This window comes from Thalassophryne amazonica, chromosome 21 (genome assembly GCF_902500255.1).
Source record: "Thalassophryne amazonica chromosome 21, fThaAma1.1, whole genome shotgun sequence".
Classification (NCBI taxonomy): Eukaryota; Metazoa; Chordata; class Actinopteri; order Batrachoidiformes; family Batrachoididae; genus Thalassophryne; species Thalassophryne amazonica.
Genome location: NC_047123.1, coordinates 27,997,325 through 28,012,544, shown reverse-complemented (window position 1 = coordinate 28,012,544; position 15,220 = coordinate 27,997,325). Strand labels below are relative to the sequence as shown.

At 38.3% G+C, this 15,220-nt stretch overlaps 1 protein-coding gene across 1 annotated transcript; it reads right to left on the bottom strand.

The window, feature by feature from the left end:
* Positions 1–249: 249 nt before the first annotated feature.
* stum (stum, mechanosensory transduction mediator homolog) lies at positions 250–14,906 on the bottom strand. The gene is made up of 4 exons (XM_034162064.1): positions 14,485–14,906; positions 5,911–6,093; positions 2,587–2,595; positions 250–416 (listed from the first exon to the last, which is right to left on the bottom strand). Exons 1-4 carry the CDS (start codon positions 14,693–14,695, stop codon positions 382–384), a joined length of 438 nt encoding a protein of 145 aa, XP_034017955.1. The 5' UTR covers positions 14,696–14,906; the 3' UTR covers positions 250–381.
* Between the last annotated feature and the right edge of the window lie 314 nt (positions 14,907–15,220).

Sequence of the window (15,220 nt, the reverse complement as noted above, 5' to 3'; positions counted from 1 at the left end):
TCAAACATCAATACTCAATCAGTAAATTGTTCTCCTTACACACAAGAAAATATGTATGTTAATTTCAAATAAATCAAATATCAAAAAACAATATATTGAACGTGACAAAGTAACACTGTTAATTTTTGTTTTGATGTATCAGTTTAACTTTCCCCTTCCTTTTTCCTTTAATCTCATGTTGGCCGGGTTAGCAGCGAGCAATTGCGATTTCCCGACAAAGAAGACAACTCTTTGGTCAACAAGTATATTTCTTCTGTTGCGCTTCTGTCTTTCTCTCTTTGTCAGAGTTTTAAGGACAGAGGAGCCGCCGGCGGAAATCATGGGGTTCAAAGAGGTCAAAGCGTCCACGTGATCGGTTGGCTAACCCGCGATCGGCTCCTCTCAGACGTCCTGAGGGACCCCCTGGTCTCTGCAGCCTGGGGGAGCAGGATAAAGATAGAATCAGTTCCTGAATGCAGGTCACACTTCTGCAGAACATCACTTTGTGTGAGAAGGCACTGACTGACTTTTCAAATACCGTAGAACAGGCCTTTTTTGACATAGCTGTATTTTTCCCATACCACTCCATACCAACAGGGGATGAAAAAAGTTGCTGAGTCACCTAGTGTAGTTACTCACAGTGCAGGAAGACAACTCCTAAAGGACACTTTATCACAAAGATGCGTGGTTAGCGAATTTAGCCCAAAGGTCCCCCACAGATTACCAAATTAGCCACTTCCTTATTGACCCTCCCTAGCGACTACAAGTCCTACTTAGTGACTAGCAACAAATCATCATTACAAAGTACGCATCAATCTTCCCCACCCAAGCTTTCTGTCATATCCAGATTAGATGTGATTACGTCATCACATAATCTTTTTAAAGACATTTCACAGACTGGTGAGATGTTTTTTTGGAAACGCTGCCCAGAAGTTGTTACATTGACGTAAACATAGCTGTCAGTGTTTGTAATTTATTCTGTGTTCAAAACCCAAGGAAGCTCGGAAAGACCCGATATAAAAAAAATCCCTACTTCTAGAAAAAGTGCGTTCATGAAATTACCGCTGAGAATATGGATGTTTTTGTTGATGTGTGGTGCTGCTAGCTTAACTAATTGTACATAAAATGTGAATATATTACATATAGTACCAATGTCTTTTCAAATTTTGATTTTAAAGGTACATTTTTGCATTTTTAGCATTAGTAACATTGTTGTCTAACCAGTCGCAAATGAGGGTACCATAGCTGTGACGTCAACTCAGAATACTCGGCTTGCTTCATTTCCTAATGAGTTTCCGAGTGAAAATTCCAGTCCGACTGAGCATTTGAAGCATTTTTTCCCTGAGCTAGAGGTAGGAATCTCTGACCTAAGTGTTTTCAATGCAGCATTAGCCACGGTGGCTAACACAAGCTTCTCATTTTAGAATTACCTTTCAGTTTTTTCTATGCCTGTAAACATATGAAATTGTCATTGGAAAAACATCCTTATAAAAGTGTGCTTATTACTTGTGTATAAAGTTTAAAAACTCAAAAGTGAGGAACTAGTTTTCTTAAATTTTCCCAGCCATTATTTTTGTTAATAAACAAGCTCCTTAATGGCCTTCTAGCCAAAATTGTTACCATGCATGTTGTTGCACAGCGTTTGACAACATAAAGCTTGTGTTAGCCATCACAGTTACCGTAGGTCTTGGCAGCTTTGTTTAAATTAACACAATTTATTGTCCCAATACGTTATCTACAGGGGTGTTTGGCTATTTTGCCAGTCACATGATTTCAAGGAACTGAGTCTCTTTTATGAAAAAACCACACTAGGCAGAGTTGCTAATATCGCTTGGAGAGGCTAACAATTGTCAGTAGCTATGAAGACTAAAAGAAAACACAATCATGAGGTTTGTTTCTAACCTTTTCTAAATTGATATCCATACAGTAGTTTTGCATCTTTGTTCAAAGTGTGTTTGTTCACTGTTTGCTAAGCTTGGTGCGGACATGCTAGCAACACGCTGCTTTCACATTAGCAGAGAAAGTAGGAAATAAATCTCATGTGTCAAAAAAGTGATTGATTATCGCTGGAAGACTGTTGTCAACTAAAGAGTACGAATAGAAAGTTTAGTTTTAGGGACTTAAGAACTCAGAAAATAATTCATTTGGAGATGTGAAGTGAAATTCCACATGGCAATTTTAGCAATAGCAACAGCCACCGTTTTAAGGCGCCTCCAATGTGCAAGTAAATGTTAAAATGACAATCAAAATGCAAATTAAACTTATTTTATCATATGCTATAAATTTAATGTGAAATAAATATCATGGAATTAATTTTTTTTAACTTACTATAATATTTATAGAAATGTTTGCTTGTACAAAGTCAATTTTTATAGACATTTTACAATTAAATAGAAATAAATACTTAGATTTCAGCAAACATTACTTACAAAGATACTAAATGTGAGTGTGGGTGAAATATTTTTATATTTTATTTATATATTTTTATTTTTATATTTTGAAATATTTTAGTTCTTTGCTTGGCAAATCTGGTTAATCTCATGGACATTATTTTATGGACGAAAAAACATGTCTTTGAATGGGGGAAAAACAACCAAAAAAACCTACCGTCAGAAACTTTGGGTCATGAAGACACGGAGCAGAACCATAGGAGAAGAGACAAGAGAGACACATTAGTAATTACAACTAGAAGCTTCATTTGTTTGAATCCTTTACAAGTGTGTCATTTTGTTGTGAAGATAGATTACACACTTCATTTTTCTACAGGCACATGACATGATCAAATGAACACGAAACAGTTTGCAGGATCGATAAGCAAAGCGATAGAGATGGGAGCAAAACTGAAGACAGAACAGAGGCACAGAGGGAGACGGGGGAGTAGGCCGAGAGTGGGAGGAAGCATGTGAGAGAGAGAAGGAGAGGGAGCAAGGATGGAGCCAGATCAAGTAGGAACATCATTAGCTGGAGAAAACCGGAGAGTGGGAAGAAAAAGCAGAATCTCGAGTTATAAAGAGAAAGAGGGAACAAAAGCGTGATCATATTTAACTTGACAAATGTGCCACATTATCAGAGCGGTTCATTGCATAGACTTAAAAAAAGGACAGAAAGTTAGAGTGAATGCCTGGAAAAGAATCGCTTTAATGAATAGCTGAATAATTTTTGTTGGAAGCAAACAAAAGTATGTGAACAGAAAAGTGTGACGCCAAAAAAGTGGTATAGCTAGCTTGATGGGGTAAAAAAGATTAAGGTGGATAGATAAAGATAGACATACAGACAGATCAAGCCAGATAAAGACCAAGATAGAGCAATGAGTTTAAGTTTGAGACTACTAGAGCTAGGTAGCACAAAACATAGATGTAATTGAGTAGAGATAACCAGGTCATGATAGACATCTAGATGCCTAGAGATATAGATAATGTAGCTCAAGCTAGATAGAGTTAGCGTAACAAGATAAGAAGAAAATATAGGATTTAGGGATAGATATCAAAATACATAGAGCCAAATTAAGATAACTAGAAATAAGGATCAATACCTCAATTAAGAAAGATCAAGTCAGATAGATCACAATAGAAATAGATCAGATAAGCATTGAGTTAGCAACTACAGATATAGATCAAAATAAAGATAGAGTTGGTGTGACAAATCTAGAGATAGCTCAAGCTGGATAAAGACTGAGATAACCACAGAAAGATGAACTAGATAGATAAATAAAATGTATTGAGATAGATGCTATAGAGATAAATATAGATAAAGAAACATCTTGATCAATATTGAAATGAACATATCTACAGATACATGAGTTGGGGGCAACTAGAGATAGATAGCTCAAGATATAATAGAATTGGGTGGCAATAGAGACAGGTCAATATAATTTGATATAGATAGATAATGTAACTCAAAATAGGTGTGAAAAATAGATGAACAAGATCGATACTAGGGATAGATCAAGATAGAGATAACTAAGGAGACAGATATCTACATCATGTAGATACATGTACAGAGTCAGAGATAGATCAAAATATACTCAACAAAAATATAAATGCAACACTTTTGGTTTTGCTCCCATTTTCTATGAGATGAACTCAAAGATCTAAAACTTTTTCCACATACACAATATCACCATTTCCCTCAAATATTGTTCACAAACCAGTTGAAATCTGTGATAGTGAGCACTTCTCCTTTGCTGAGATAATCCATCCCACCTCACAGGTGTGCCATACCAAGATGCTGATTAGACACCATGATTAGTGCACAGGTGTGCCTTAGACTGTCCACAATAAAAGGCCACTCTGAAAGGTGCAGTTTTGTTTTATTGGGGGGGGATACCAGCAGTATCTGGTGTGACCACCATTTGCCTCATGCAGTGCAACACATCTCCTTCGCATCATCCGTGAAGAGAACACCTCTCCAACGTGCCAAACGCCAGCGAATGTGAGCATTTGCCCACTCAAGTCGGTTACGACGACGAACTGGAGTCAGGTCAAGACCCCGATGAGGACAACGAGCATGCAGATGAGCTTCCCTGAGACGGTTTCTGACAGTTTGTGCAGAAATTCTTTGGTTATGCAAACCGATTGTTCCAGCAGCTGTCCGAGTGGCTGGTCTCAGACGATCTTGGAGGTGAACATGCTGGATGTGGAGGTCCTGGGCTGGTGTGGTTACACGTGGTCTGCGGTTGTGAGGCTGGTTGGATGTACTGCCAAATTCTCTGAAACGCCTTTGGAGACAGCTTATGGTAGAGACATGAACATTCAATACACGAGCAACAGCTCTGGTTGACATTCCTGCTGTCAGCATGCCAATTGCACGCTCCCTCAAACCTTGCGACATCTGTGGCATTGTGCTGTGTGATAAAACTGCACCTTTCAGAGTGGCCTTTTATTGTGGGCAGTCTAAGGCACACCTGTGCACTAATCATGGTGTCTAATCAGCATCTTGGTATGGCACACCTGTGAGGTGGGATGGATTATCTCAGCAAAGGAGAAGTGCTCACTATCACAGATTTAGACTGGTTTGTGAACAATATTTGAGGGAAATGGTGATACTGTGTATGTGGAAAAAGTTTTAGATCTTTGAGTTCATCTCATACAAAATGGGAGCAAAACCAAAAGTGTTGCGTTTATATTTTTGTTGAGTGTACATAGAGATAGATCAGGATATAGATAGACAGATATAGAGAACTAGTGATAAATAGTTAAAGCTAGACAGAGATAATTAGAACGAGATATTGATAACTAAAGAATTCAATGGATCAAGATTTAAGTAGAGATACACAGAACCAAAGCATAGTGCAGATAATGGAGATGACTTTCAGCTTTAATTTGGGGTGTTTACATCCACATTCAGTGAAGACTGTGGAATTGCAGCCTCTCGGTCCGTTTTCAGGAAACAAAATGCAAAAACAACTAGGCAGTTTTAAGACTTTCCGTCATATGTGACTGAAGTTTGCACCTGGACTCCTCCTTGGTGTGTGTGACACACTCACCATTTGGAGTGTAAAGTGTTGAAGAAAGAGACAGAGGACGTTCACCCCAACTTCCACCGACTCTTTTAAGAATAGTCTTATAACATTGCCTATTTGTTTGTTTTTTTTAATCTTCTTGTAATTATTTTGCTTGTACAAAATTGTACAAATTGTTTTATAGATTTGTTTTTACTGCATGATATGGGGATCTTTTTTAATGTTGTTATAAAGTGCTTTATAAATATTTTTATTATTATATTATTAGGACATATTGTGCAAATGCACAGGTGCCTGTTTGAAACTGAATAACTGCACATATGTATAATGCACTTGTAAATATCTTTGCATGCAAGATTTGCATGAGTTGACGCCCCTAATGCATATGCACACCCACCTATGGTCCTTACTGCCTAAAATACCCCCCCCCCCCCCCAAAAAAAAAGCATTTAGATGAGAATTCTACTGACTTGCCAGGATGACCATGTCCATTCCCCAGAAGATGCTCATGATCCATCCGACCATGATGACCGCTGTCAGTATCTGGATGAGAGCAGCTGCCACGTTGAGCCAGAACACGCAGCACACGCCTCGCTCGGAGACCAGCTCGCTGCGAGCGCCGCACAGCACCGTGAATGCAGAGATGAAGGTTCCTGTGGGAACATCAAATTAACAATTACATCACCGCCTCACCCTGTCAGCACATCCCACGCAGTTTGTTTCACGCAATCATGCACGCATTGATGTCTGACGGGTCACAAAGCATAAATTATAAAGTTATTATACTGTAGTTTTTAGGAAACATATACTGCAGGAGTTTCAGAAAGGGACGTTAAACATCACTGCTGAAAAAATACTCCACAGAAATGAGCCTGAACATTTTTTTTTCTTATTTCCTCTCCCATTCTCCAGGAATCATGTGGGTGTGCCACAGGGAGCCCTAAGTGACTCAGTGGGTGTATCTCACAGAACAAGTTGGTGCTCAACTGTGTGCTTCTGTGTCATATGTCACAGACATCCAGAACGAGCCATTTCCCGCCTAAATTTGTCTTATCAGAATGCACGGTGGAACTTCGAGGATGTTTAAATTGAAAATCAAACACGTTTAACTGTTAATGCAGATGGAAACTGGTTTTGCAGTTTGTCTCCTTTAAAATGTGCAGCGTGAATGTTGTTGTCTTGATAACACTGAACACTGTTCCTGAAAATGACCTGTTCTGATCTTTGACCTTGAGCCAGTGGTATTTTGCTGTATCTGAGTTACTGCCGAGGCTAGAGAACACGTGCATCTTAAATTACACAAAGACCACAAGTTCACAAGTTTCTCTTTGGTACCATTGAACATTGATCCTGGAAATGATCTCTTCTGATCTTTGACCTTGAGCCAATGATATTTTGCGGTATCTGACTAATTGCTGAGGCTAGAGAGCATGTACATCTTAAATTACACAAAGACCACAAGTTCACAAGTTTCTCTTTGGTTCCATTGAACATTGATCCTGGAAATGACCTGTTCTGATCTTTGACCTTGAGCCAGTGGTATTTTGCTGTATCTGAGTTACTGCTGAGGCTAGAGAACATATGCATCTTAAATTACACAAGGACCACAAGTTCTCAAGTTTCTCTTTGGTACCATTGAACATTGATCCTGGAAATGATCTCTTCTGATCTTTGACCTTGAACCAATGATATTTTGCGATATCTGACTAACTGCTGAGGCTAGAGAGCATGTACATCTTAAATTACACAAGGACCACAAGTTCACAAGTTTCTTTTTGGTACCATTGAACATTGATCCTGGAAATGACCTGTTCTGATCTTTGACCTTGAGCCAGTGGTATTTTGCTGTATCTGAGTTACTGCTGAGGCTAGAGAACATGTGCATCTTAAATTACACAAGGACCACAAGTTCTCAAGTTTCTCTTTGGTACCATTGAACATTGATCCTGGAAATGATCTCTTCTGATCTTTGACCTTGAACCAATGATATTTTGCGATATCTGACTAACTGCTGAGGCTAGAGAGCATGTACATCTTAAATTACACAAGGACCACAAGTTCACAAGTTTCTTTTTGGTACCATTGAACATTGATCCTGGAAATGACCTGTTCTGATCTTTGACCTTGAGCCAGTGGTATTTTGCTGTATCTGAGTTACTGCTGAGGCTAGAGAACATGTGCATCTTAAATTACACAAGGACCACAAGTTCTCAAGTTTCTCTTTGGTACCATTGAACATTGATCCTGGAAATGATCTCTTCTGATCTTTGACCTTGAGCCAATGATATTTTGCGATATCTGACTAACTGCTGAGGCTAGAGAGCATGTACATCTTAAATTACACAAGGACCACAAGTTCACAAGTTTCTTTTTGGTACCATTGAACATTGATCCTGGAAATGACCTGTTCTGATCTTTGACCTTGAGCCAATGGTATTTTATTGTATCTGAGTAACTGCAGAGGCTAGGGAGCACATGTACCTATTAGATTACAGGAGGACCCCAAGCTTCTCTTTGGTGGCAGTGAACACTGACCCTGAAAATGCACCTGTTTTGATATTTGATCTTGAGCCAGTAGCACTTTAGTATATCTCAGTAACTGCTGAGGATAGAGAGCACATATACGTCTTAAATTACAGGAGGACCCCAAGTTTCTCTGTTGTGGCAGTGAACACTGGTCCTGAAAATAACCTGTTTTCATATTTGACCTTGAGCCAATGGCAGTTTGCTGTATCTGAATAACTACTGAGGCTAGTGAGCACATGTATATCTTAAATTACACAAGGACCCCAAGTTTCTCTTTGTTGGGAGTGAATGCCAATCCTGAAAATATCAATAATGTTGATATTTGTTGATACCTTGAGCCAGTAGCAGTTTGTTATTGCTCAACAATTCACTGCATTTATTTTTACGCATCCAGTGTAAAAATGTCAACAGTCACAGATAATTTTGTACTGGCACATCAGGTTTTACATCAATAGCAAGACTGTACAACCAGTCGGAAAATCTGTATGTGCTGCAATTTTCCAGCATAAAGGATTGTGTGCTGTTGGAAAAGTATGTAGGATTATCTTGAAAAAGGAAAATGATACACACACCACAAACATATACGCTGACGTGCTCATAAAAGTGAATAGGCACTAGAATATTTATTTTCACATGCCCTACAGTGGCCTTATCGAGGGTGGATTCCAAAACTTTGGAATAGCACAATCCCAAAATAGTAGGCCACGCCAGGGAAAGGGGCGGCGGGGGGAGAGGGGGGCGACTTTGCTCTCCTTTTCGATGTTGTTCATTTTAAAGCATCTGAAAACAAGCGGGGGTGGTCCGAAATCAGATTCCACATTGGGCCGATATGGATTGATCAGACAGGAATTTTACTTTTTTTTTTTTTTTTTTTTTTTTTTGCAGTCTCCGAGGCCTCGCCCCCTCAGCAGATACTCGGGTTGCCGCCCACCTCCACACACATGATGTACTGAGTTACACCAGCTGGCATCTGAACAGTTACATACAACAGATTTAGAAATTCTCCTCAGACTTGGGATAGGGCAGTGAATGTACTGCTTCAACAAAAGCTGGAAAAAAAAAACAACAACCAAACAATCCTTTAATCTTTGTCGGCGAAATCGACTGTTCCTTCATGTGTGAAGAGCTTTGGAATCTTTTGTATGTGGGAGAATATGCATGCCCAGATATCACCCAGGCTAATGACTATAATTACACAAAGAACGCTGCCACACACCCACTGCTCATGTGGGAGGTTAATGGCGGAGTGTAAGTGTGTCTGTGAAGGATGGTGGAAGATACACAAAGGGACAGACAAGAAAACCGAAAGAGGAAAGGAGTGATGGATCGAGAAAAGCGGGCTTACTGTGGAGAAGTAGGGAAGGGGGTAAGAAAGGGACGCTGCTATTTTTAGCTATAAGTAAAGCATACGCTGACTGACTGACCAGAATTTACGCACAAGCAAACGTAGGAGCTTATTGCGTATTATTGACAAAATTTTTGACAAAAGTAAAAAAAGAAAGGAGAAAAATCCCAAATTTCAACACATTTCCCTCAAACCTCCTTTATCCTAAGTGTAACCCTAAAATATGTCAAATTCACAGCCCATGGGCCAGACGTACATGGATCAAAATACAGGTGGAACTGGGTGTTATTCCAAGATTGTGACAGTATAGTGTGAAGAAATTTTAGTTCAGTGATTAATTTATACTTTATATTTGTTGTCATGAGTATATACTGTATATATATTTATATATGCATATGTATGCATTTTTATGGTAAAAGGGGTGGGTGTTTATATGCTTTTGCTTCTGTCTACACCCTTTGGGCCACATTTGTACGCCGTTAAATTGTTCTCTTGAAGAGCTTTTTGTTATTTTTGAGTCTGTGTGCCAAATAAATTCATTCATTCATTCATTCGAAAAATGGACAAAAACTGCCATTGTTGTGTTGCTGGTTGTTCCAACCGCAGGGGCTTCGTTTTGGGGGAAGTAACCGATATTTGCCACTGTGTTATCCATAGATTCAGTCACGTCTGTGTAGCTTTCGGAAGCGAGCATGTCCATGAACTTCTCCCAATCACTGTACTTATTATACTTCTAGGCAGGCCAACTAGCTCACTGGAAAACCTTTGGTTTGCTCCTTGATATGTACTTAATAAATTCATACTTGCACAATGTACAATAGTGTAGTGAAGTCAAACTTGCAAACTATGGAGATGAGTAGCTCATACAGGTTCCTAGCGATGAGTATTCATACACCCTATGGATTGTAACGTTGTGCTTTTTTCCTAATATAATAGAAAGCTCGTTCGAGGATTCAGATGCAGTGACAGATTGTGTCATATATATATATATATATATATATATATAATTTATTTATTTTATTGTCTAAGATATTGGGTCTTCTAAAATGGGAGTGTTCTTGTAAAAAAAAAAAAGAGTTGTGTTTACTGAAATCTGGTGTTTCCCAAAATATATTCAGATTTATTTTAAGAGGTGTAGATGTTTTTACACTCACCGAAATATTTAACCCTAACTTTTAAGATTTATGTAATTTTATTACATGATAAATTCCCATTTACTTTTTTTTTTTAGATAATTTTAATACAAACCTAACAAATAAACCTTACATGATGCATATTCATTACTGTAATAAATCCTATTTATTTTAAATGCATAATCTTCAGCTTTATGTATTTAGTGACTCTAAATCAATAATAATGACAGTATTTATTTAAAATACATAAAGTATATTGTTTGAATTGCATAATAATTATGTTACCTATACAAGATAAATGGCATAGGTAACATAATTATTAAAATATTTAAAGTATTTAAAATATATGAAGTATATTGTTTGAATTGCATAATAATTATGTTACCTATACAAGATAAATGGCATAGGTAACATAATTATTAAAATATTTAAAGTATTTAAAATATATGAAGTATATTGTTTGAATTGCATAATAATTATGTTACCTATACAAGATAAATGGCATAGGTAACATAATTATTATGCAATTCAAACAATATACTTTATGTATTTTAAATACTTTAAATATTTTAATAATTATGTTACCTATGCCATTTATCTTGTATAGGTAACATAATTATTATGCAATTCAAACAATATACTTCATGTATTTTAAATAAATACTGTCATTATTATTGATTTAGAGTAATTATATTTTATTAATACTAAATACATAAAGATGAGGATTATGCATTTCAAATGAATAGGATTTATTACAGTAATGAATATGCATCATGTAAGGTTTATTTGGTAAGTGTGTATTAAAATGATCTAAAAAAGTAAATGGGAATTTGTCATGTAATAAAATTACATAAATCTTAAAAATTATGGTTAAATATTTCTGTGAGTGTATATTCAAGTCGATTTTGCAACATGCAGCCTGTTTTGCTCTTGTAATATTTGTGCCGTGAGCGTTCAGCAGTCTGGCAACTATGAGCAAGTTTGCTGTTCCACAAAATGACCTGGATAAATCCTAATCTTCTTGGTAATAAAAGTGTCAGGCAGCATTATGTGCATGAATGTGTATGTGTGTGTGTGCTTTTTAAAAAAAATCATAATCATGTGTACACTCTGACTTCAACTCTTAATTCAGTTACACATTTCAAATTGAATTGCGGCTGCAGGTTGAGTCGAACAAGATGCTGTTCTCAGTCCCAATCAGTTACACGTGAGCGCACATGCACCCGCACGCATTGTGTGCATAACAGCATTGTCATGGCAACTAGAGGCAGCTATTCAATGAAATGTCAAGGCATTCAGGCATATCTGCACAATCACAATCATACGTGTGCACACGCATGCCTACCATAGGTGTCACTTTGATGCTTTAGGGACAAAAAGGTTGACGCGCACAGATGGCGATAGTTTTTGCAGTCATTGCAATTGCATCGTTGCAATTAGGAACAAGCAGGTCCAAAGTTGGTGATGGTTTTTGCAGTTTTTGGACTTTTTTTTGGTCCATTCCGTAATGTAGTTGGTGTTTATTGTAGAAAGGTTGCAGCTCATGCACTGGTGCATCTTTGGATCGTGAGCAAAAATAAAATAAAAAATAAAAAAAATCAAGCAGAGTGTAGAAAGGTTTGGTATCTGAAGCTTCAAAGCAATTGAAGGAAAGAGGAAGGCATATGAGTCTCTAGAGTTATGAGCAATAATTGAGAGGTGAGCAGAGGACACGACTCATCATGGCTTATTTATTGAAGGACTCAAGTGATTGCTATTGAGATTTACCCTCATAATTCCCTCAGATGAAGATCTTTTTTGTGTATTTCTCTTTTGTTTCTCTTTATTATACAATGGTATCTCTCACACAAAACAGAATTCTTTTTTTTTTTTATCCTACCTATTTTTCAGTAATTAAAGGGTCATATTGTCCAAAAATCTAATATTAATAGTTACGAACGGCTTTTTCATATTATATATCCTTAGAATTTGGCACAAGTTTTATGCTGGATGGATGCGTTTGATTGGATGAGCATGGTGGGATTTGAACCCTAGAGTTCCACGCCACCCTGCCCCGCCCCATCACCCTGCCGGTCCACCTTTGAATGAAGATGTCTACCTAAAATTTAGATTTGAAATCACTTGTTTTACACAAAACAAGTCTACATCTGGACCCCTGCTTTGGTTTGTTGGACACGCCCACTCCCACACATTCTTCGATATTTAAAAATAGGTTTTACAAGAGTTGGACTGAATTTATAAGAGACCTTATGATTTATATTAGCGTGCCCAAAATGTTCAGAATATGACCCATTTGAGGTGTATTTATTCTTTTGCATGAAATGTTGCCACCAGATGCCAACGATATCTAAAGCAGTTCACCGAAACGCATTCAGCGCACAGCGCATGCTGCTTAACTCTAGTTGGGGAGCAAGCTCTGGTGCCGCGTGTCATCGCACTCAACACACAACAAAACCACCCTTTGTTGTACATGGCAACCACTCAGGCAGATAAGTGGTCCATCACCACTTCTTGATGGTGAAACATGGTCTTCTCCAGCTACTGGGGTCATCAACACTGAGGAAATTAGGTCAAAACTTCAATTTGCTAGACCACCTGCAGTTCAAACTGGATCAGTCTGAAAGTTCTACCATGCAAACTAGACCAACAGGAAAACAAACAAATGGAGCTGGAATTTTAAATTTTCAACTTTCACATCTTGCGGCAAATTGAAATTTTTAAAATTCCAGCTCCCGTAGTTTGTGGTCCTATGAGCCTAGGTTTCATCCTATAAAATGTAGACGAATCCAGTAGAAATGTTCGGAGGGCCAGTGAACTGAAGCTTCAACTTGATTTTCACAATTTCCACTTCCTGTGGAAAACTGTAGAAGGAAATTTAAAATTCTAGCTCCATTCATTTGGGGTACTATATGGGCTGAGTTTGCATGGTGGAACATTCAAACCAATCCAGTATGAGTGAAAATTGTGGAAATCAAATTGTAACTCTGGAAGGGAATTGGTAGGATTTTACCCATTTTGATGCCATATTGATTCAGCCTATCGGTCTGATTCTTTTCTGATTGCCTTCTTCTTCTTCTTCTTTTCCCAGCCACTCTCGTTAGGTGTCACCACAACAGATCAATTGTTTCCATCTCACCTTGTCCTCTGTATCTTCCTCTGTCACACCAACCACCTACATGTTCTCCCTCACCACATCCATAAACCTCCTCTTTGGCTTCCCTCTTCTCCTCCAGCCTCAGCATCCTTCTCCCTATATACCCTGGGTAACTCCTCTGCACATGTCCAAACCATCTCCTAATCAATTTTCTTGTGGAAAAATGAAAGCAGACAGAGGTTTTCACTGCCTATGGAACTGTTTTCGTGGCTGAAATCATGAGACGTGAGCTTGCAATGTGGATATGAGACAACCATAGAATTGATAATATGTGGCGCATATAATTCGAATATATTGAAAAAATTTGGAACCAATTCACAAGTGGAACTGCTTCTCCATTCCCATCTGTAATTGAAACTTGGATTTCCTCGTGCTATTGGGTTTCTGATTTAATCCGTCTGAATTTTATACCATGCAAACCCGGACCATAGGGCCAAAGCTAATGGAACCAGAATTTCAAATTTCCATTTGTAATTTCTGCAGGAAGTTCTTTTTGGATCACAGCCAGAATCTGCAATTCGAAACTTGGCCAAACTACTCCTCAACTACTCCTCTTGTGTTTCTCAGTAGATCACTCTAAAATTCACAAAGCAAACTTGGCCCCCAGGGTGACAAACTAATGGCTCTTGAATTTTAAATCTCTATCCACGGGTTAACTTGTTTCTTTTAACCAGACTAAATTTAGGCAAGATGAATTCCCGAATGCCTCATGACTAAAACTCTCCACATCATCTGTAGCTGAGCTATTTTCCACCCATATAACATTACCACCTTCTGTTTTGTACCTTCCTTTTATGGACCAACTTTTTTTCTCTCTCTCTCTGTGGCTCATCTGGCATCCTAAAAAGAACACATAGGATTCAGGAAAAAGAAATTTCCAACTCACCCAGTCCAGGGATGAAGGTGTTGAGAAACAGACAGATGACAGCCAGAGGGAAAGGCATTGTGGGTATGGCAGCCCGAAGGGGTCCTTTCTTCTCCCTGACCTCCACCACCACTCCTCCCCCTACAGTGGGCGCCCCGGCCACAGCTTTGGCTCCTAGGTTGTCTCCAGGCGCAGCTCTCACCTGCTCCGTCACTCCTTCTTTCTGAGCCATCGGTTGGTTCGTGCTTTGTTTTCCTCACTGGTTTTAAGACTAAAAATACCCAGCAGTAAGTCAGTTGATTGGTTTCTGCAGCTGAAATTAAGCGTGTTTCCTTTCAGTCTGCAGATGCAACCAAATTTTGGGTGGCTGAAATGTTGAGCGGTAAAAATGTGGCATAAAATCAAAAAAGAGTTAATCAAAAAGAGTTAAAAGAGTTAATCAACAAAATTCCAAGGTTGATTTCTTAATATTGCATTGTCGTTGTTATATATCTTGTGTCAACCTTCAGTTACCAGCTTGAAGTTACCTCACAGCTGTTCAGGAGAATCTGAAGCTGCATTAATTCCTGCAAAAAATCTCACTTGTTCTCATTTAAGTCCCTCTTTAAATCCTCAAAAGTGACTGAACTGTCTCACCAGAGTTCAGTCACATTTCATTCGGAGTCCATAACATGTTATTAATATGATTGCAGAGGAATGCAGAAATCAGCAGCAGATCCTCGGAAAAAAAATCTTCAAGAAATTGGCAAAATCTCCT